This window comes from Cyprinodon tularosa, unplaced genomic scaffold, assembly GCF_016077235.1.
Source record: "Cyprinodon tularosa strain WSP-4 unplaced genomic scaffold, ASM1607723v1 ctg51, whole genome shotgun sequence".
NCBI classification, from domain to species: Eukaryota; Metazoa; Chordata; class Actinopteri; order Cyprinodontiformes; family Cyprinodontidae; genus Cyprinodon; species Cyprinodon tularosa.
In genome coordinates this window covers 3264298-3288187 of record NW_024039241.1, presented here as the reverse complement: position 1 = coordinate 3288187, position 23890 = coordinate 3264298, and the positions used below count along the sequence as shown (strand labels likewise).

Here is a 23890-nt window from a genome sequence, read left to right as displayed (position 1 = left end):
GCCCTCTGACCACCATCAGAAGGCAATGTGGGTGAAGTGTCTTGCCCAAGGACACAACTACACTGAAAGCCAGAGCTGGGGTTTGAACCGTCAACACTTCAATTTCAGGGCAAACTTCTACATCTGACCCCACTGTCGCCCCAGCGACAATCCAAAGTTCAAAATTTCTTTTAAAACCCATTGGCTTGGCTAGATAAAAAAAAAAAGACATCAGATAAAAATCAAACCTTGTTAAAGTTCTTTGGAAAACACCAATGATGTGCCTGATAAATCTTTTCTAACTCAGATCTTTTAGAAAGCTCTGACATCATTGCATCAGAAAAAGAAAACAGACGCCCAGCCCTTCATTAATAAAGTATGTCACCAAAGCCTTCAATGCTTTGTTGCCGTGTGAAATTAAACATGCACTGATGAAGAAGCATGCATTAGGATATTATATATTAGGCACATGCTCCGTTTGTCTGTTCTGGATGTTTTTGAGTGACTTACTACAAGTTTAGCCAGCGACATGAAGCCAATTAGGTTGTTCCACACTCTGCTGATGTCCTTCAGCAGCTGCTGCAGCTTCTCTGAGCACACTGCGGTCGCCTTGATGCCCAGCTCCACTCGTCTGCTCACTCGATACACCTCCACCACACCTGATGTACAAAATCAATTACATAAATAAATAAAAAATCATACCATAAGCGATAAAAAAAAAAAAAGGTCAGAAGGTGTCAGACAAACACGTTATTGTTCAGAAGAGATGTTCAGTTTACTTTTCCTACTAGGACCTTATGGTTGGAAAATGAAGGTGACACCTGGAGGGGCGTGATTTCACAGAACAGACCCCCGGCTTTGAAACTAGGTGGCATTTCATTTTTGGACTTCTGTGCAAGTCTAAGATTGTCGATGTTGCATTTGGCAATGGGACACCCTAGGCCTAGGGAAACGACACACTTTCATGTCCTATCTTCTGACCTTTGGCTGCATGTCTTGGACACTTGGGTGAAGAGAAGAGCAGAGCTGTCCACAAACACAACTATTGTTGAGTTTAAAAGAGGAGTAAGCCGGACAGACTCAGCAGGCTTAGGCTAATAGTGAGAGTCTGCAGAGAAGAAGAGGAGCCCCCAGTCAGGGACGTATTCGATTTCCACCTCCAGGAGAGCTTCTCTTAGATCAGGGGGAGGCTGGGAACATGGAGTCTGAGTGGACCATGTAAGGGATACTGTCAAGCTGAAGATTGAGCCTATCAAGCCTGGTGGTTTGTGGGACTCCTGAGACCTCAAGGTGGTATCAGTGTGCTGCTAACCAGGTGGTCGCAGAGACAAAAACTCAGGCCTTGGAGAAGTTTAGAGAGGTTTCCAGAGATACAGAGTCATACCCACTGCACTAGTGGCCATCTGGTTGTTGTAGAAGTGAAGCAAGTACCTGGTTTGCATCACTGATGTTAAATAAGGGCCAGAGGGGTCTGGTTTGGGAACCAGGGGATTTTGCCTGCAGATGATGTTATTCTGCTGACTGCCTCCGCCTTAAGCATCAACTGGGGCTGTTCGCAGCCGAATGCAAGTGGCCTGGATGAGGATCGCCTCCTCCAAGTCCGAGACCATGGTGTCCTTCAGAAAGAACAGGTTCTGCCTTAAGTGGAGGAGTATCTTTGGGTCCTGTTCATAAATAACAGGAGAATGGAGCGAGAGGAGCTGAAGAGCTGGAGGTGGTGTCTAGGGAGAGGCAAATCTAAGAGTCTCTGCTAAGACTGCTGCCCTTGTGACTTCACATATTAAAATATTCAGGCATGTCTATGTATAAATTTAAGCCTTTTGTAGATTAGAGAAAATCCACAATTAAGTAAATTTGGCCAAATTCTTTACTTCCTTAAATCATAAGATTAAATGTTGTATATTCAAACCAACGTTTCAAGTTTAACCTAGTGAAAAACAAGTCCATAAATGATGGCCATGAAAATATAGTCAGCACCTAGGTACCTAAATCCTCCCTTTCTTCTTCATCTTTATAATCTCTGTCCAACAGAGCAATCTGCAGACGGTTCAAGCCCCTGATGTTTTTTTCACTATAGTGTGTGTGGTTCTTTACCCAGCAGGTACTCCATGCCCTGGGCAGACTGGATGACCTCAGTGCAGACGGACGAGCTGCTGATGCCGTTCAGCGTGTTGTTGGCCTTGGTGATGACCTTAACATGGAGCAGCAGAAGCCAGCGTTGAGTCACACATGCTATTTCTTGTTTTTTGTCATATAACCATCATTAGCTAAACAATGTGAACGTTTTGGACACATCCGCTGTTGAGTTTAGATGGGTTTAAAATAAGCAAAAAATATACAGAATTAATTAGTACAGTAACACAAATGGAAACTCTTTGTAGCCAAGGCTTCTTTTATTTTGATATTTTATTAACAAAAAAAAAAGTTTAAAAGACTTTTGTTTTGGATTTCTCAGAAGTGTTCAAATATACAATGCAAGCTATCAGGATGCATTTTCAAAATGTTTTGAAATCATTCCTGGAGTTATAGAGAAAATCTTTTGCCCGTAGATGAAAGAATATGTGGAAGGAAAAAAAAAAGCTCTACAAACCTCCAGAGCACTTTCCAGACACCTTTGCCACTCGTATGCGTACCGCTCGCTTTCCTGCAAAAACCCAGAACAGAACTTTCTCACACAAGCACAAAGTCAAAACCAAAACAGACTGACACCATGAGCATCAAGCCGCTTGGTTAAAAAAATAAATAAATATTGTAACACACTGATGACCTGCTCACCTCCACCTCTCCAGTCAGGTCTTTGTACTTGTCCCTAATTACAGGCAGAATGGGCTTCTCGCTCAGCGTGTTGGAACGATCTCTGAAAGGCTGCTCCGGAGCTGGAGACGGAGGCGATCGCCCAATCTCCTTCTCTCCTAGACTGTGACTACGTTTGTGAGAGCCTGACAAGATAAAGACACAGAAAATAGTTCAAGAAAAGAGATAATCCCAAAATGCAGGTGAAGCGCTCTGTAAAAGTATTCAAACCCCAATAACATCTCTATTCAAACACAACCTTCAGCAGGCTATAGTCTCTTGAACTATAGTCTATTTAGTTTTTCAGTTATCTAAATCCATTATTTACATTTATTACGGCTGTTTATTTTATAAACATAATTTGTTATGACTTGGTCCAGAAAATGCAATCCAAAGCCTGCAGAGTCTGCATTTGTAAACTCAACTGGATCTATTTTGCTTTTCAACTTCCAGGACCTTTCTGAATGCTCTGCTCCAGATCAACCAGGAGTTGTCTTGGCAAGCAGCAAAAACTGAAAGGCTGCGTATTTAAGATCAGCAGCGATTTATGTATTTATCCAAGTCTGAACCCAATAGTTACTGTAAGGAAAAAATATATATGCCAAAATAATGTAAATGTTAATCCCTTTATTATGCCACAATGGGGAAATTGGTTGTCTTCATTTAACCCATCCCTGTGGGTAGCAGTTGGCTGCCATTGTGTGGCGCCCGGGGAGCATTCAGGGGTTAAAGGTTTTGCTCAGGAACCCAGAGTGCAGGCTGTGGGAATCGAACTATTTATTTGCAACTTTCTCAAAGCACAAGCACACTGCTCTAACCCACTAGGCCAAAAGGCTCGTTATAAGTAAATAAAAAAGCAATAAATACGTTTTTTCAAGGGACAATATGTACAATTTACAGTATCTATTTTTGACCTCCAAATGGAAACACCAGGCTGAAATCTGCAAACACATGTTGCTTCAGTTTACGAGCCAGGTCACACTGTGGAGGAAGCTCATTTCAGCTGATTGTATTTGACAGAGGCTATGGCGAAGAGCCACTGCTCCTTCACATCAAGGGGAGTCCACTTAGGTGGTTTGGATGTCTGTGCTGAAACTGCTGCCTCTGTGATAAAGGGAAAGGCGTGGACTCTACTGGTAATTACGGCACTGCTGATAGAAATCTGGGATACAGACATATTTACTTAGTAAATGTGGCCAAATGCTTTTGTGCCTCAACCATTTTAGGGAAAACGTAGGAAAACTTTTTGTTACTCTATCCATTATGCTATTTAGCAAGATTATGGACTGGTTTATCATGTAAATCCAATTAATGTACACGGATATTTGTAGCTGTAATAAAGAGTAAAGCTCTATTATGCAGGAATATTTTCCAGAGCTTCGCACATTGAACCAGTTATAGTTATGTTGCTTGTATTAGCTCTCTATGTTTTTCTGTGTGTGAACAAACTCCCTAAGGACTGTTACGGTGTTAGAAAACGGCTAATTTTTTTGACAAATAATAATTAGACACAAAAGCAAAGCCATAAAAATGCAAATGGGAAATAAAAGTTACTGAAAAACTAATCCTGTCAATATACAACAGGGAACACAGGCACAGACACGTCCAGGCTATTCTGATGGGAGCTGAAGCTGGTCTGGCTTTGTTGATCATTCAGAGTCTGGTAATCCACACCTTCTTCCTCCACAGAGGGCTGTCTCATCTACCTCACAGCCACTCATCCCGGCACAAAGCCACACTGTAATCAGATTATCGCTTCACGGGGTGAAGGGACATTAGCAAGGCCCTTCTGCTTCAGACAAATTAAATCCAGCCCAGACACAGGAATCTGTGGGGGCTTTTATCTCAGTGCTGAAAAGTGTAATTAATTATTTGTGGGACATAACACTGGCAAACAGCAGTTAAAGAAATGAACAACCTTAAAGTGGTTCCGGTTAATTTCAGCTCATGGATTTTTTGGCCTCTGATAATCCATCTCAGCAGTCGGTGCCATTAGAGCAGGACTGTCATGGCAACACTACCATCTAATGTCTAATGGCTCCATTACAGATCATGTGGGGAGAGTTGGGGCAGGTAGAGCAGTGTACCATGGTGGAGGAACGGGAAGGTTCGAGATCACATTTAGCTGCTTAACGGATTGAAATCTTAACATCATATTTCATTTGTTTCAATCCTCCAGAATTCATAGCAGACTCACCTTGGACAGATAAGTCAAAGGTTGCGAGCTCATTCTTGATCATCTCCTCACTGGATTTCACGTTGGCTTGAGTGCTGGCTTTTAAGAAGTCAAACTTGCCAAATTTCGGCTTGTCGCCTTGAAAGATGCCAAATTCTTCAGAGGTCTCGCTTTGGTTTCCCTCTGAGTTGGCCTCAGCAGTGACAGCGGGTGAGTCCGATTTTTCAGAAACTGTACTGGCAAAGTCTCCAAAGTCATCATCTTCGTTGTCAGCAGTCTGGACACCAGAGCCGAAGTTGGCGAAGGCCTCGAACTTGTCGCCTCCTGAGGATCCATTCTCTACAGTTGAAGAAGTGGTGATTTTTCCTAGAGCGCTGCTGCCAGGGATGGTGTCAGTGCTGCCGAAGCTGAGTTCATTCTTTTGTGACAATGCTAAAGATGATAGAGAAGCCCCTTCCATGCCCTGGGGCTTTCTCAGCTCACTGAACAGACCTTCATCTCGATCAGACCAGTCGTAGCTGGACAAAGTGCTGAGGGCAGATGTCCCAAATGGGTCAAATTTCCCGTTGTCTCTGTCTGTAATGGCAAAAAGACATAATAGGTGGTACAGGGGAACACAATTTCATGGCACATGTTAAATAAGTCTAATTCAAGAATTTTATATATGTTGATCCTTCAAATCATTAATTACTATCTTTGATTGATGCCCAAACACCTGAGACGTAAAGATACACTGCTCAGGTTTAAATGTAATGAAATAGTTATGTAAATAATGACATGGTCAGTAATAACTGGCTGAAAGTCCTTTAGAAAACTGAAGCTTTTGCCATAATTGTGGCAAATATTTGACTATCATTCATAATGACTAACAAGTACATACAATGGTGCAAAAAAGTATTTAGTCTGCCAATGATACAGAAAATGTCCCTATTTGAAAATGAGGTCTATAATTTTCATCATAGGTACGCTTCAACCAGTAGACAAAATGAGAAAGAAAATCCAGATGTTTGGATAAGTCCTTCAAGCTGCTCTGCAAATTGAAGGACATTATTCAAAGTATTACTGGAAGTTGTTGTATATAGAGGCATGAGAGTTTGAATTAATGAGAAATTAATTTATCAGTAAAAGCATCTTTTTGTTTTCTTGTATCAATTAAGCTGATAACCATATAATCATTGCACCTTAATAAAGTATGGGTCAAATAATTAATAAAGAAGCTAAAATGTGTAATGGACGTAAAAGTCTGAGTGTCACATCCTGGTTCCACTTCCCTTTGAGAAAGCTTAAGACTCAAAGGAGTCTTAACAGAGGCCCTCTCTGATCTTAGCAGATAAGAATCCCAATCATAAGATAAGATTCCCAGAGCACTTCTCTATGCATTTCTTTCAGATGATCTGATTTAGTTTAGCTCCTTCTACCATTTTCTTCTCATGACACTCAAGATTGACAAATATACAAGCTTTCCAGCTCAAAAGTGCCAACTTCATTTCCAAAATTGTGAACATATACCACTATACAATTAATCTTTGTGTATTTTTTTATTTAGTAATAATGTGTCTTTTTGTGATGTTTAAATAGGGAAACATAATTATTCCACTAGTGTTTTCCCAGTGCCTCAGATTAAACCCAGTTTTCACTCCTTCCACCATTATTTCCCTGCTTTAAAGATCAGACCAGGCACCACAAAGAGCGGCATGTTATATAAAACATTTACTGTAAGCAGCTGCTAAAATTAGATTTATGATTTCTCTTTTATGTTTCCTATGGGTTTGTTTTACTAATTTACGAATATTGTGCATCGTGGAAAGAAAGTGCGCCCTTTCTTTCAAGACTACGTTTTTTCTGTAAGAAAACAGAAATTGGCTCATTCTTACCAAGTTTTGTTTAAACTGCTTCTGAGACTGTAGGGTACCAAGGTCTGCTGTGGCAAAAATAAGCCCAAATCATCACCCTGCCACCACCGTGTTCAACAATTGCTGAATTTAGGGAACATCCTACATCACCAGTGAAATATTATCTGAGAGGAGAGCAGCATGTCAAATATTCCTAATAAGCATATATCCAGTCATTTTCAAACTGAATGAACTTTATCATTTAATATGCCAAGTGAGGATTCAAGATTTTCATTCAAGATTTAGCATCTTGAAATGACCATTCCTTAAACAGTTAAGCAGCAACAGTTGTTTCTCTAAGGTTATTTCCGATGTCTTCTCTTCCTGGCATAGTGTTGACTTGCATCTAAATGCTTCAGAGCAGCAAATTGCCAGTGCAGTCCATTATAGAGATGGGAAAACCTACCAATGGCCAGTGCTTAATTTCCTCTTTGACCCCATTCCTTTTCTATTTTGATTTAGTTCTACATAATGAAAGTAAAATTTTGCATGTTTTTTTTTTTCAGAATTAAATCCACATAATAATGGCAATTAAGCAATTCAGAGAAATTTCTTCATCAACATTTTGGTATCGATATGTTCTGTACAGAACCTCCTTTAGACCCCTCTTCTTTTTATTTCCAGCTGTTAGATCTAATTTTATGTAGAAAATCAAAGTAAGGACAAACTGTTCAAGTCTCTGTCCACAGATTCCACTTTAACCTCTTTTTATAGCTTTAAAGTAACAATAAAATCTTAAAATATTTTTAGGTCTCAATAAGGAATAGCAATAATGCAGAATTTGAAAACACTTCATTTTCTCCCTCCCACACAGTGGAGAACTATTCCTAATAAATTTTTTTATTTTAATAATTTTAATGCCGGAGCTGAATCATCACGGTACGGGCAACGTTTGCCACCCCTGGCAAAGATGTATGAAAACCTTTAAAAAAGTAATAATAATAACATTTATTGCAGCAATCTAATCTTTTTGGGCTTTGGGGTGAAAAGCAAAGCTGCAATTAAAATCCATTTATTTAGGGAAAAAAAAAAAAAGACCTAGATTGAAAAAAAAATAAAAAAGCTTTCCAGCCGAAATCCAGGCAGCAAATCCCTTTGTAGATATTCCGGTATTTTAAAGACATAACAATTTCAATGCATTCTTACAAGCTTCCCACGGACATTGAGAAAGACAAGAGCATGAGGAGGCCTTTTCATTTATTTGTCTGTATTCAGATCTTTTTGGTTCAAAGCTTTAGTCTCAGCAGCATAAAGAATAGAGTTTTAGTTAAAATCCCGGTAGTGCTCAGCAAACTCTTCTATTTCTGGCATCACACTTGAACAACCAGTTGCCATGTAGATAGCATCTAATGGTTGTCATGGAGACCTGCTGACCCCAAGATACAAGAGTTTCCTGCAATTTCTCACAGCAAGCTTCTTCCTGGAGTGCTGAGTGTGTGTGGTGTATGAGCCAGAAGCAAACAGAACCAAGCCTATAGGTCACATTATATCTATATGCAAGGGAAACCATGCATTATTAATTGTTATTGTATTTAAAGAATAGATTATCATTTTATTTTCCTAACAAAACATGAATCTATTTCTTTTTAGGAATTGCTACCTGGATTGCCAGAAAATATGGCAAGCAAGTAATCTTCCCATAGCACACTTTAAAACTTTCAGCCTTGAAACAACATTTATTATAGTTGGTGACGGGTCACTGAAGTATCCCAAGAAATGTATAGCTGCAGGAGTTGAGATCCCCCACTATTACACTTCAAATGAAGACATTTACAAATACAAAATCTTTTCTGATCTAAAAGGATCTGAGGGAGGCCCAAAATAAAGTTCTGCATACTGGGATTTAGGCTGTGTGACTGGCTGACTGGCTCCTTCCATTGCCTTGCTGAAAAAAAAAAAGTAATTCTTCTTGAAAAAGTCCAAAATCTATCTTAAACATTCTGTGTGTCTCATTCAAATCTGGTCTCATCTTAAACTATTTTCTCACAATTTCGACTACTGTCAAAACATTAGGTGAACTTCAGCATGCTCAGTGGAGGCTTGTGCTTTTAAGAGGCACAGGGACAATATCAGTGGAGTCTGTTACCGATTGTTTTGCAATAAAATAATTTAAAAGACTTTTAAAAGCTCTCTGTAAGCAGTTCTTGAATCCAAGAAAACATTTATTATTTTGAATACCATTTGAGACAGCGAGAAGGAAGCTTTCATGGCGGTTTATGGTGTAGACGGTGTTCTACCTACTTACTGATTACAAATCTAACGGTTCTCACTAGAGCATCGAGATGTTATAAAACATGTCTAATAAAAAGCTCTTTGAAGGTCTTGAGTTAGCCATTTCCTTTCACCCAAAATAGGAGGCTTTTACCATAATATATGGAACTGAAAATCTTTTTATCAAGCCTTTAGTTGAGACTAGAGCAGCAGATATCAACAGGCACTAACAGAAGACAGGCAGGTTTCTAAAAATGCTGACAGGTGTGAGTTATATTCAATACCGTAAAATTTGGACTATAAGCCGCACCGGACTATAAGCCGCAGGTTTTTTATGTTTAATTACCATATGGTTCGTGCACAGAGAGGATTGTCGGGAAAGAGGCAACTGTTTGGGGAAGCTCCTATTTATTAACATTTCAACACAATTAGCATATTTGCATACGTTAACTGTTACAATTTAGAGCAATAGAAGCTCCCATTTATTAACCGGTACGTTTGTTTTCCATAATGAGAGTGTCACACAAACTGTCTTGCGCTCGCAATGTCCGTCTTTCTCGCTGTTGTTCTGTATCGTACCACTCGCCGTAGAAGTCTGCTTCCGGAGGACCTCCGCATTCCCGCGTGAGCGGCTAACGTACTTGTGTGTTGAAGCAAATGTGACGTCAACATGGTGGATGGTAAAATCCATAGATTTAGGTATTACCCTAGTGGCCGTTAGCTGTAAAAGTCCATAGATAAGCCGCATTGTTATATAAGCCACAACGTCGAAAAATTTGCGGCTTATAGTCCGAATATTACGGTACTTACTTTTAACCTGTTCACAAATCACCTGGTTTAACCATTGTTATTCCTCTGCGTTTGTACAAAGCTGATCTTATTACCAACATCTGGTGTGAATTTCTTGTTTTTTTTTTGCTAAATCAACAAAGTAATTTCACTTGGAATAACAGTGACTACTAATACACACTTTCTCATTTTGTTATGTTTACCATGAGCTGTGAAGGATTTGTATTTCATTCAATCAAAACATCTCTGCATCTCCCATTTCTGTAAAGCTAATATTAACACACTGCAGCACAGCTTGCAGACATCTGTCAACATTTGTTCCTTTCATCTGCACAAATGCAATCCCACCTTCTTGAACCCATCCTATTTTTGCATAACAGGGCCAGAAATGTACCAAGCAATTTGTGAAATTGACAAGGACCTACCTATTATTTTTAATTACACCAAGCAAAGCATCTCAAAGAAGAAAAAAAAGGAGGGGGAAATAAGACGGTACGCGTTTGAGCAATACCAACAGTAAAGTTTATTACGACAACATCAGTAGAGAGAAAGAGAGAAAAGATCACAAAGTACTTGTGTGAAAGAAGTCTATCGTTACAAGAGGTTTGTCAAACTAACACTTGTAAAGTTGCTGAATATATTTCAGTCATTTTAGATTACAGGAGCATGCAGAGTCAGGAGAAGAGGCAGAAAAGAAACAACAAGAAGGTCAAACGGACAAAACAAAATTCCGAGGATAAAGATGCAGAAACCAGAAAGAGAAGGCACATTTACAGACTAGAATCAGCAGGTTTTAAGGAATTGACAAACTTTGTTCAACTATTAAGTAATTAAGCAACAAGTGATTTTGGAAAAAGGATTTGAATACAGAACATTTGGAAAGCCTGGTTGAGAAGAGAAGCCAAAGAACAAGGCAGGAGGCAATAACCCTTTGAGGAGCTGATAGGAAGCAAACACTGGCAGAGGAGTCCAATTAAACTGGTTTGAGGAGGGAGCAGAAAGAAAAGCTGCCATTTTCTTTACTTTATTTGGTCAGATTTGGGCCAAGATATCAAAACAGGCAGAGGAGAAGTAAGGTTAGAACATCTGCCTTCACCAGGTTGGAAAGATGAGGAAGTTAAAGCACTCAAAGGGTTACAGAAAACAAAGAGGGCCATCTTCCACCTGACATCCAAGAGAGGGCCTCAATTACATCCAATCAGACAGATTTAAAGAGACAGTATCCTTTTTCTCTTGCTACAGTGATTGTTTGTCGGATATAACCCAACAGAGGGGTTTGAAAACACTACAATTCATAACTAAATACATCAGGATACATTTAACATTAAGAGTTTGCATCACAGCAGGACCAAGGAGTCTCTCTAGCTTCAAAATAGGAAGGTTCGTATTCCTGTAATAAAAATACACTACTAAATCTGTATGTATACATTTCTTCTTGGATAAAAACAGCTTGCAATACTTTATGCATAAAATGCACATCGTCTTTTCTTGTCAATTTCACAAATTGAAAAAAGCAGGCACACTGCAGCAAAAAAGCAAGGCAGGAAGGGTAATGTTTACTTCATTATATTCTCAGAGAGCCAGACCGCAGAGCCACAGGTGACAAGTTCATGCGGCGATCATTAAAGTAAAACAAAAAGGAACATAAATAACAAGATGAGGGTCTACGTCCTTTAGGGACTCGCAAAAAAAAAAAATACTGTCTCTTTAAGAATACAAACAGTTCCTAAAACACAGTGCAAAGCTTATAGAGAGGGGCTCAAGCTGCTTGACCTGCTACATTTAACAACAGATTAGTCCCAAAGCTCTCCAAGAACAGCAGAGAAATGAAAGTGAATGAACAGAAGACTAAAGTTAGTTAGGAATATATCGGTCTATGAAGCAGTTTTAGCAACATTTGAGCTCCTTCCGATCAACAGACCAATTGGAGCTGTGATGAAGTTTACTTTGCTGTTTTTTCCTCAGAAGAAACAGATTCTGGAGGAAATCATTTTCTAAGCAGATACACATTTCATCCCAGTCGATAACCCCAGAACTGTTCATCTTTTCGTCACATAAAAACCACAAACTCCAGAAGCCTTACGGGGATTTTCTAGCATAGAGTAGCAGATAATTAAGAAGTGGAAGGAAAAGCATGATTTGGATAGAAGAGTGTCTAAAGGAAACCTTCAAGAACTCCTATTTGAATTTTTTTAAGAAAAAAAATGGAAAAAAGTTGGAGTAAAACAGAACAGGCACAGAAACTACTAATGCAGACAGCATATAAAACACAGCATTACGCTGGGGGCGTAATGCTGTGGGGATAGTTTTCTTTAGACCTGAATGAAACTCAATGCAGGCACAGTTTTTGGAAAGATAACAGGTAAACAAAAAAGCAGATCAGGAGAAAGCTGGTAAAAGACCGGACAGAATAACCTTCCAGCGGGAAAAAAAACATCCAGATCTACAGATTTATGGTTTAGATCAAAGTATATTAGTGTGTTAGAAAGCTCTATTCAAAGTGAACATCTAAACCTAACAGAGAATCTGTTAAACTTCTTTAATGCTGATATTCACATACACTGTTTATCCAGAATGACTGAAGTCGAGCTATTTTGCAAAGATAAATGGTCAAAGTAAGAGATTAAGATGGAAAATCTTAGACAAAAACTAAAAGTCTTGCAGCTGGATCTGCAACAAAATGCATTTCTACAAAGTATTGATTCTAATATACTATCTATATACCCACAGAAAACATTTACTGCATTGTTTTATAGTTAAAAGGGAAAACTGTACTTATTCCTTCCACTTCACTGTTATTATATGACTTCTTTTTGTTGGTCAAAGACCTTCAAAAAACTTTGAAGTTTGTGGTTTTTTTACAGGTAAAATGAATTTAGAAGACACTATGAAGTGCCTGCTGACTGCATGAATGTTATCAGATAAAAACTGAGCATTATAAAACTGGTCAAAAACAGTGTGTTGTTAAAAATTAATCTAACCTCAATTACTACAAATCTCGTATTACCCAGCTGAACGGGCTGAGATGCGATGAAACATTAGCCGTGATGAGGAAGTGAGATGCTCGATGAATAAATAATAAGCTTTGGTGAAGATGAAGAACCTGTAGACTACCTGAATATCAAGGAAACTGGGCTAATTTCCTTTGATTACACAAACCCCTAACAACAAGCATTGGGTATTTTCTAACTCCACTTTAGTTGTCTTGTCATGAGGTAGGGCCTGAACCACCTCAGAGAAACTGAAAATACTGCAGATTAGTACAATGTTTAATAGAACAAATAGAGAACCGCATGCACTCACATTCAAGCACTCGGAGCTGAAGTTTATATTGCCCCATTCTCCCCATTGCTGCATACAAAATCTCCTATTAAAGTAGGTGCTTTCATTTTCACATAATCCAAACTATGTTTTGTTTTATGCCTTCAGCGCTCGGCAGCTAAAACGATACCCTTCAGGTAATGCTTTTGGAAATGTTGCAGTCTATTGTTTAAAAAGCTGTGAGTTGAATAATTTAGAAGATCATCACCCTCCTGTACTCATCTGTATTCAGCTGAGCCGCCTGTTACAGCCGTCCGAAATGGCAGCAATGGACGAATGGCATATAACGGACACAACAGAAAGCTTATCGGAGTTGGCCAGACTGTGGCCGGAGACCTCGTCTACGAGCTGTGACTGCTAACGCATCAAAACCAGGCACTCGTCAGTGTAAAATCAGAAAGGTGTGGGGTCAGGAGCATATAACAGCATATACAGGGCAAAGGAGAGGGAAGGTGGACAAAAAAAGACATATAGATAAATAACTTAAATAAATAAGAGGTGGAGGATGAAATGTGAAATGGAATGATGAATCTAATCTGATATGTTTTAGGTCTATTTGAGCATATTCAAATCAGCAAAGACCTCATTTACTTGCTGTTTGATCCCTCTTTGTTTGGTGATTTTAGGAGGCTCCAGTGAGGTGAAGATACTGGTAGGGCTCAGCAGTAATACTGTGTGCCACTGGGCGTAGCCTCACCAGAGTAAACGCACTAGTTCCTCACCTGTGGCGGGGGGCTGGTGGGCAGAGAGGCCCGGCAAATCCAGGGAGCTGTCTGACATCACGTGCTTCAGGTCTCCGCCTATGTCCGACAGCTTCATGTCCAGCTGCACTGAGAGCGCGTCCTCTGAGTCGTCCTTCCCCACGCTGCTCCCGCCGATGGACGGTAGGTCGAGGGACTTGACGGACGCAGAGTCCTCCTTACCATGTTTGAAAGCGGCCACCTTGTCCACCAGAGTTTTCTCGGAGGCGCCGAGGGCGGTGCAGAACTTTGATGACTGAAAGTCGGCAAAGTCGTCTGTGTCGCTCTTGAGTGAGGAGAAGGATCCACCGCCGCTCTCCTTGGTGTCGTCGTAAGAGAGGCCTCCTTCCAGCGACAGCTGCTTGAACACGTCATACTTGTCTGAACTCTGCTGAGGTTGCTTTGCGGAGGAGTCCCCTCGGACCACTGTGCCGCTCTCACCTTTCGGCTCTCCGCCAGAGCTTCCGAAAGCCATGAAATCTGCAAAGTCATCCTGAGGAGCTGCTGCTGCCCCTCCTGAAGTTTGAGCCGGGTCAGAGGAGGTACCAAAGAGAGCAAAGTCACCAAAATCGTCGGCACCTCCGCCGGAGGGTTTGGCTCCCCCAGGAAGGAGGCTTAATGACGGAGCGACAGGTGCAGGTGGGAATGTGCTAAGTTTTTTGTCAGAGGAGGTAGGAGCGGAAGGAGCCACAGAGGAAAACAGGTCCAGGTCGGCCATGTTGAGAGGATTTTTGGGCTGGGAAAGAGACGCTCCTGGTTGTTGCTGCTGCGGAAGTTGCTGTAAAGTCTGAGAGTTTGGAAAAGCAGAGGGGAAGGCAGGCTGAAAGATCTTCGTCTGATCGGGCGGCTCTAGTGGAGAGACGCTGTCGGCGGTTTTAAAGTCTGTGAAGCCATCATCTGAACCGACAGACTTGAAATCTGCAAATCCTTCTGCTGGAAAACAGAAAGGACAGAGGATCAGTAATAGACATGGCAGAGAGACAAAGGAATTATCTTTTCTGCAACAGCCAACAATTCAATTTAAAATCCTTTAAGAGAGGAAGCCAGTAGATTAGTTACAGTTTGCCTCCAGTACTCTGAAAATTATCAACTTGCTCTTTGATTAGCTGTGGGAAAGTATGTCCAGAAAACAGCACACATCACTGCAAACAGCTAAGATACTTCATCCCAGCCAGATGTTTACATTCACTCGTGTATGTAAAGAGCACGTATGCCATTAACCTTTGCCTTTTAATGGAATCAAAACCAGCTTTAATGCTGTACAACATACTATTCTAATGAATTTGTAAAACAACACTAGCCTCGTCAGACCATCCTGATCTTGCGAGCTTTCAAGGTTTTACTCGCAGATCAGTCTGGAGACTCTCCGTTAAAGAAAATTTGGAGCCGTTCACCAAACGAACGTCCAATCAGCGTTGGCTTTGAGGCGGGTTGAGGTGTGACGCAACGAGAAGCGCGACAGTTCAGTCTAAAAAACATGGTGGCTTCAGCCGATGAAACTAGCGTTAGCGTGGCTATCGAGCAAGTTTTATTGGAATTACAGAGTATTTCTTCACTGAAAGAAGAGCAAAACTCTGCTCTGGAGGCTTTTCTCAGAGGAAAAGATGTTTTTGCTCTTCTCCCAACTGGTTTCGGCAAGAGTTTGATCTATCAATTGGCTCCTCTTTATCGTCGCTCTGTTAGTACGCCATATGCTTCGTTGATCTGATTGGTTTATTTGGCTCGTCTATCGCCAACATAGGCCAATCAGCTAACCAGTATTTTCGCCCTTTCCCAAAATTACTTCAACGGAAGGTTTCCAGATGGATATGCCGAGCAAATCCATCTGGTGGAGGTCAACAGTAACACTCCCACTAAGTTAAAATTCAATGATACCTTTTTTATTTTTGCACAAAGAGTTCTTTATTTAGAAACTTTGAATATCAGACCAAGAGTGCACAGTTTCTGATTTAACAAAGACTAAGTAGAGGAGTGTGTTCTTATTCAACCCTGTAAGTAAAACTGTTTATAAATAGAAAACAAAAGCACAATAAAAAAAAAATGTATTCACTTAATTGGTGTTTTTAACATGCATATGTTACCATTTCAGCATCTTACAAAAAGCCAAATGCAGCTTTCATTACAGTTATGGGTGGATGTAAACCTCTGACTAACACTAGAAAAAACCTACAAAAACACAATCATGCCAAGAGGAAAATCAAACTGCAAAAAATATCGTATTTATTTCTTTTTCAGATGAAGTGAAAACAAGTCGAGAGGAGCATTTCTGTTTTGACAAAAACCGATGAAAGCTATGAAAATATGTTAAATGTTGGAAGAAAAGATCACAATAAGATGCTGATTTAAAGCACAAATAAAAACTGAGAACATATCCAGTTTCAGCATCTCCTGACGTAAGGCGGAGTAATATATATGCACGGACTGAAACACAGAATCAGCTCACACTGGTGGAAGAGAGAAAACTAATGGGCTCATTAGAGACGACCGAGTCTGACAATGCCAAAGAAAGGTCACAGCAGAGCATGACTTACTGGAGATGTAAGAGCAGCCCCCATCAGAAACTGTTCTAATGAAAAAACGGGCAGGAAACACACTCGGGTCAAAACGGAACAATGCAAACAGAATAATGGCGTCATGGCAGTATGAAATCTTTCCTCAGGTTACAACTAAATGTTCAATAATAGAGAATCTGACCCTAAGCAAACACCCTTCATCAGTTCATACAAATACTTTATTTTCTAAAGAAGATATAAAATAACTAAAAGTTAACTTGCATTAAAGTGAAGCTGAGCTTCTTACCGACTGTTTTCTTTTCAGAAGGCGGCTCTAGTTGTCTGAATACGCTGTACTTGTCCCCGGCATCTGAACAATGAAACAGAAAAAAAAGGATAAATGAGTAAAGATGCAATAAGCAACCAGTTGGTGACTGAAAGCTCTACAAGGTCATACTGATGACTCAAGGAAGAATACCCAACGATAGGCATTGGTGTTTAGAATTCAGACAAAGTATCTCCTATGACATGTTGAGAGATATCTATGGTTCTTTAAGGCAGCAAGAGAGTGGTAGACCTTTAAAGCAGAACTAAGTAACATTTCTACCTTAACATATCCTCTTCTTAGTCTCTGTGATGGCAATATGAATGTTCAGGAGACAACTGAGTCTCCCCTGTCACTGACCCAGTGGCCGTCTGGTGACTCCAGTTCTCATTCCCGCAGTATGACTTATGGCAGCCCAATGTTAGGCCATTAGCATCAGTAGCCATAGGCCTCTTGCTGTGCTACCCACCAGGTATTATAGAACAGTTTTTAGAGGCTAATGACATAACAGAGCCAGCAAAAAACTTAAGAAAATAAATAAATAAAAGCAAAGAAAACCTCAAAAGAGGAAAGGATCAACCACATATGCTAACCTTTTAGAGTGACCAATTTTTTGCATAAAAAATGAAGAAAATGAATCTCTTTATGAGTGAATATAAATTATATTTTTTTTAAAAGGGGAAGGTTTACATTTAACTGACTGATCTTATAGTGGCAATCTGCAGCAAAAACACTGCAGTACTCTAGTTTACATCGGTTAATATGAAAATGACCTATAGTGCTGCTTTAAAGGTAACGTCAAGGCTGACTGTGCTATAGATATTAAACCAACATGAGATGCAGGTGGTACCTGAGATAGGGGGGGTGGGCTCTGCAGGCGGATCCACAGATAGCTGCTTGAACACGGCGTACTTATCAGAGGAAGTGACAGAGGAGGAGGACGAACCAGACACTGGAGTCAACATGGCAGGTGTGCTTCAGAAAAAAAAGACAACATAAAGTTTTAAAACCAGGCAGCAACACAACAATAAGTATGTTCTGGGATGTTTAAAGAGTCAAGCTTAGTAAAAATAATAAGGCTGCAAAAGAAAAACATCTTTCACCCAAGGCTGTGATCTGACAGCGAGACGAATATTCCGTCACCTCCAAATCAGTCTGCACATCTTTCACATCTTTAAAAACTGCTTTGAGAGCTATAATGGTTGGCTAATACATTTCAAAAGTTATGAACTTGCATATCGAATGCCGATGTGATATTTAACACGATGCAGTGAGTCTCTTGGGAGCAGATGTTCACACTGAACACAAATCGCACAGAGTTTAGGGAACACAGATGAGAAAGAGGAGAAGAAAATAGGGATAAATGATAACTGATATGTTCATGGTTTTATCAATTAATATCATGGCCCCAACATTTACCTCTCATGCAGCCCTAATTAATAGTTTAACCAAAAGGCAACTAAAAGATATATTCCTACCAAAAATCACCTCCAAGCAGTTCTTTACAACTGCAATTTTCACATATTGATTGCGACCTGATAAACTGTGCAAAAGAATCTAAATTCTTCTAACTTATTCTTTTCTAAATGGATGCCGCTTAGATTTCCTATATTTAAACCTCAGCAGAACAAAACAGCATAATCTCAAAATTCCCAAACAGTAAATGTTTCCTCAAAATATCAGTAAATGAAGATATTCAGGATGTAAATAATCCAACTTGGAAAGAATAACCATGTTCTTGCTTTCTGCAGCACCTCTGACAAGTAACTATAGCAACAGGTTGGACTCTAGAACACTAAAATAACTTTTTCTTTGAACAACAATCTTTTCTTGGACTCTTTTTATCTCTTTGTAGATAATTGTCTTGCAGATCCGTCTCCCTGAAGGAGCGGTCTGTTGAAAGGGGCATATAAAGTAATGGAGAGAAATGAGCGTCTACTGTCCACTGAAATTAATTCATTAAGACATAACCCCAGCTCATTGCTATTCTGAGTAGGTTATTACAAGACATTATGACGGTGTAAGACAGACAATGAGAGATGCAATTATTATGCAAAATAACTTGGCTATAAATAACCATCAGGGGCTGAATATCTGACACTTGTCTCTGCATATAATCACAGCTCTCCTTCAGAAGACGATAGTTTGGAAGCAGAAAAGGAGAACAAAGTATGCAGTATTAGTATTATATAGGGTTAAACTTCATAATGAACATTTACGTTTTAAAAACTGTTGTTTTTTTGGGGGGTTTTTTACAGCACTACTGGCTTGTTTTTTCGACAGTAGCCTGAGAGGAAAGGGGATACGAGAGAGGGTCGGATTCGACAAGGTTCCACTCACGAGACTTCAAATTTTCGCACTATTAGAGTTATGATCTCACCTGTTTTGATGTTGATGTGCAGCAGCGGTGGGAAAACTTCCTCCTGACTCACCCTGGAAATCAGTGAAGGCCTGGTCACCTGCTCCGACCTTCGGAGCCTCTTGGAAGTCCTGGAATTCATCATCCTCTGCTTTTGTCCCCTACATGAAACGTTTTCATAATTGTTAAAGCCTAGTAGAAATAACAGGGACTTGCAAAACAACTTCTGGGTATTTGACTGGGAGTTAATGACAAACCAGTACGAAGAAGCACATAGTTATTAAATAGAAGGTGATTTAGACATGGTTTGTGTTTATAAATTAAAAGCAGAGAAGTTTGTTCTGCATTTGTAAGAAAATAGCTCAGTTAGATGCGGACTTATATATTTGTGAAGATTCATTTTGACTTGCCATCATTTTTCAATAAGGCTTTGGTCTGGACTTTGACTGGGCCACTTTTACAGACTAATATGTTCTGATCTCATCTAAACAAACATTCATTCAGAAATAACTATTTGCCACTCTCCTCCACTCATGGCCATTAACAGATTCCCTCGTCTGTCCTGCAGCTCCTCCACAGTTACCAAAAACCTCCTCTCAGCACAAACCTCTGAAGCCTTTATAGATAATTTGGATTATGGAGACTATTACAGGGCTTTTATAGTATAACAGCAAAACAATAAGACTAAATTCTCCTTCCATGTAATTTCAGATATCTTTGTTTACCTCTAACATATAACAATTATATTTGAAGAAGATTGAACACTTTCATGAGCTACTGTACCTGTGCTGCTGGGGCTGGTGGGAAAGTGGCAATGAAATTTGGGTTTGTGGGCGGCTGAGCAGGTGCAGAGGGCGCCATAGCCATGACCGGTGCTGCTGGTGTGGCCATGGACATGGAGACCGGCGGCTGAGTCATCATGGGCTGCTGATGCTGGGGGATGACCCGGGCCATGGCCATAGCCAGGGCGGGCAGGTTGGGCACAGGTGGAGACGGAAACTGACTGAGGATTTCCACATTCAATACTGGGAGGCCAGTCTAAAAAATAAAGCAGATCAATTTGTACTAAATTCTTTAAAATCTAAATCATCAAGAAAATACATTTACTTTTTTGTTCATTTCAGCTGTAAAAGAGCATCTATGAGACATGCATCACTCTGGTAGTACACCATTGTACTCGTCTTGTAAACGTGATTCACATAGTAAACAGTCAACAAAGTCTACTTAGTTTTGAAACAGATTTGCTGCGGCACGCTCCACAGAATGCACCTTGTTTGGTTTGTATTTTAGGGCCATGGAAGATTTACATCACCAGGGGTGTCTTATTATTCTTTGGATGGAAGCGGCGGCATGCAGCGCTTCGTGAGCTGCCTGCAGATTTGCCTCCTCCCAGGGGGGGGGATGCGACAGGCTCAGGCTGAGGATGATAAGAAGCCTCCTGCCAAACTCATCTGATGGGGACCGAGCTAGATATCTGGCTCACAATGCTTCACAAGCCTGGAGCTTATTGAAAACGCTGCCCTTTTCTTCCCATTTTACAGAAGTTGTAAAAGAATGTGTGGAAGATTTATTCCTGAGGTTAAAAAGGGACGTGTGCTGGAACGACAGTTATTACCTGTGCCACACCAATAAGCGCAAGTACAGTATAGAGCTCCTCCTTGGTCAGCATGCCGGGAGTTGTGCGATTGGCCGATGCCCAAATTTGCCCGAGGGCTTCCCTGGGAAGGCCTGATGACATCATTATTGGGTAGAGCTTTGCTGTGTCTATTCCTGCCGGAGTCATCGTCAGTTCAAAAACCTTTTTAAACATATCTATGGAAGAGGAAACAAACTATTATTACAAACGGGTAAGACTCATTGAAACTTTTCACAATTTAACATGGCGACTGGATATGGACCACCATTTAACCTTTACAGAAAATAATATTTTATTTAAGAGTCAGTACTTTATAGAGCTGATCTCGTTGCCATTACATCAGCAGACCTTTGATCAGATTATCCTGATCTGATATATAGCTTCGTCCAAACTACTGGTCTGGTTTTTATATTAATTTTTTAGTACTTTAAAAAGGGACAGAAAATGTAAGTATGAAGCTAATTTATCTTTTTAGGCTTGTCCTCAGGGTTTATACATGAATGAGTAACTCTTATTTAATGCTTTTTAATGCTCTTAGAAATAATCTTAATGCCATCAACAAGTACCCATGACTATATATATATATAGATAGATATATACATACATACACAGTACACACACAGCAAAATCCTTCGTCATCTTCACCGTGGACAGGCTGCAGCCATGTCCCGAGTTCCTCATTTTCCCGCCATTTTGGTTCAAATTTGCATTTTTCCCCATTCTCTAGCCTTTTCTTTGCCTCAAGCTTCTTTTCTGAAGCCCTCTTAATGCCACGATTATCAAATTTAATGAATTTTAATGCCAATTAAGGCCTTAATTTAAAAAACTATAATTTATTGACTTTTAATGATTTTTAATGACACGCAGAAACCCTGTGTCCTGCTAGAAAGTAAAACTCCTCTCTAGTTTCTAGCCCCTGTATTGAGCTCCATCCATCTTCTCTACAATAATTACTAGCTGATTACCAAAAAGCCTTCCCATAGAACAATGCTGCCACCACCATGTGTTCAATGTTGGGATGGCGCAAAGTGATCTGCAGAGTCTGTTTCCCATAAACTTCTTATAATTTCTTTCTAACAACAACCTTCTTTGGTTTTGTCCCAATCAAGCTGCAGATCTCTGCAGTTCTTCCAGTGAATCTCAGCTGCTGCTATAATCAATGCCTTTCCTACTCGGCATGTCAGTGTAAGTGGGTATCCATGCCTTAGTGGGTGTATAGATGAACCTCACTCTTCCATCTTTGGATTCATTACATCCTACATGCGAAGGGAATTATTTTATAGTGTAACCTTTGTTCAAACTTTACTAAATCTCTGGTCTGTTGGCGGTGATCCTTGGCTTTAATGATGGTCACTAATGCTGACCAACTATCCTCACCACTGTCACACAACAGTTGTATTAACAAACAGGGGGACTTCTGGAGTGAGCCCACTGAATTTTTCTTAAAGGCATTGAAGTAAAGGAGGGTTGAATACAAATATGTTTCACACTTAGATTTCTGTTCATTAAGAATAGAAAACTAATTATAATTCAGTCTACAACAAGCTAAAAATAATAACATAAAAATGTAACAGTGATTGGCGTCCTTGAGGAAACGCTCACCTGGGACGAGGCTGTCATTGTAAACCCAGGCAGGCAGAATGGACTGGATGTGCTCTTGTTGTGGGTACACAGCAACACCTGCTGTCACAAGCAGACACACACAGACCAGGAGATGGCCAGTTATTCTTTACGACTACCGTTTCACCCAAGATTCCTGACACCTGAGCCCCGCTGTACCAAACTCCACTATAATCACACACTTGACGTCTGCAAGGCTCGCTGCAGATGAGTCACAAGTGTCTCGCTACATCAAGAGATGATAAATCAGTTTTTGAGTCATTTCAATCTTCAAGGATAGCAGACTTACTGTGCAAATAAACGGAAGAAAAATTACATTCAATACTAAAATTGATCAGTTTCTTTTTTCTAGGGAGAGACTAACAAAACATTTCAGTAAAACATTTACTCTGTTAAATCAGTCTGGGCTAAAGCCAAATCTCCCTGATCTGCCACTAGGTTTCCCCTGATGACATGAAGGACATGGACACATGGAAGCAAATAAAGGCAGCAAAGCAGCATGCACATTCAGCCCTGGATTACATGGGTACCCCTTTAGCATCTGCCATTCAAGCTCATCCCTCTTAGAACCAAAGCATCAGGCATGCGCCACAGGTTGTCGCCTGTGAGGGAAAAGCGTATTAAAGAGACGGGCAGTTTATTATTCAGCAGGTATTACTCAGGGACCTTGACAGACAAAGTCCATTTTCACAGACAGAGGAAAAAACCTCAGGTGAAAGCATAAAGTAGGTAGAGATAAGAGCAGAAAAGAAGGAGAGGATTTACAGACAGCAGGGGGGGAAACCACTCCTGGATCATCTCAGTGATGAAGAGAATCAGCCGGTTTGATTTGATTTAGGAGCTGCAAAGTATCCCCAATAAGAGTTATAGAAAATCCCAGATTTGAAATGAAGATATGTGTTGTTACTTATTAATGCTGCAGCTAAGCAAGGCAGAGAAGGAGCAGCTTAAGTCCAGTAAACAGGCGCTTCTCTCACCACTGTCACAACTGCTTTGAGGAGATGGGCTTGCAGCTGATGGAAGCTGGTGGTCGGTGGAAGAAACAGAGGCTTCTTGGACTTTTTCTGTGATGAAGACTGAGCTCAAGTCCTCTGTGACAGCAGTCCAGTTCCTGGCCTTAGGGCTGGGCGAGAACTGGGCCGAAACCTTAGCTCTTGGAGTCATTTGAGTCAAACTTTGCTTTGATTTAAAGTTAATGTGGGCAGATTTATCAGCAGTAAGATCACACGAGGAGAACATCTTCTCTTCCAACGAAGGGCCTGGAGAGGTGAATGAGGAACAAGCTCCTTTAATTACTTCCAAAATCAGCTGCTCTTTAACGGGGAAATGGCCAAACATGCTAAAAGAGCTAGAAGTTTTGTTAAACTTCTGTTGTTTTTTAAGTTCAACGAAAAAAAGCTATATCCTAATCACTACTAACTCAGTTAAACATCTTTAATCAAAAATACATTTGTTTCCCCTGCATATATTTTTTTAGCCCTAAGAGAAAATAGCTCAGCATTTCCTTCACTCAGCTTGCATTTATTTACATACATAATAAGCAGAGCTCATACTCTT

The 23890-nt window shown here is 40.2% G+C and overlaps 1 protein-coding gene across 10 annotated transcripts in view; it reads right to left on the bottom strand.

The window, feature by feature from the left end:
• Nucleotides 1–23890, bottom strand: part of synrg (synergin, gamma) — a 56015-nt gene that overhangs the window by 19809 nt on the left and 12316 nt on the right. For 3 of the 10 annotated variants that reach the window (XM_038303322.1, XM_038303325.1, XM_038303326.1), the window contains exons 8-20: nt 23311–23592; nt 22316–22396; nt 20693–20889; nt 19861–20115; nt 19099–19238; nt 17569–17693; nt 16701–16763; nt 13884–14834; nt 4970–5524; nt 2755–2918; nt 2570–2623; nt 2074–2170; nt 490–638 (exon numbers count right to left, since the gene is read on the bottom strand). In XM_038303322.1, the coding sequence (XP_038159250.1) occupies nt 490–638; nt 2074–2170; nt 2570–2623; nt 2755–2918; nt 4970–5524; nt 13884–14834; nt 16701–16763; nt 17569–17693; nt 19099–19238; nt 19861–20115; nt 20693–20889; nt 22316–22396; nt 23311–23592 (3113 nt within the window). The remainder of the gene's footprint in view (nt 1–489; nt 639–2073; nt 2171–2569; nt 2624–2754; nt 2919–4969; nt 5525–13883; nt 14835–16700; nt 16764–17568; nt 17694–19098; nt 19239–19860; nt 20116–20692; nt 20890–22315; nt 22397–23310; nt 23593–23890) is intronic. The other 7 variants (XM_038303328.1, XM_038303330.1, XM_038303331.1 and 4 more) reach the window with 4 other exon arrangements.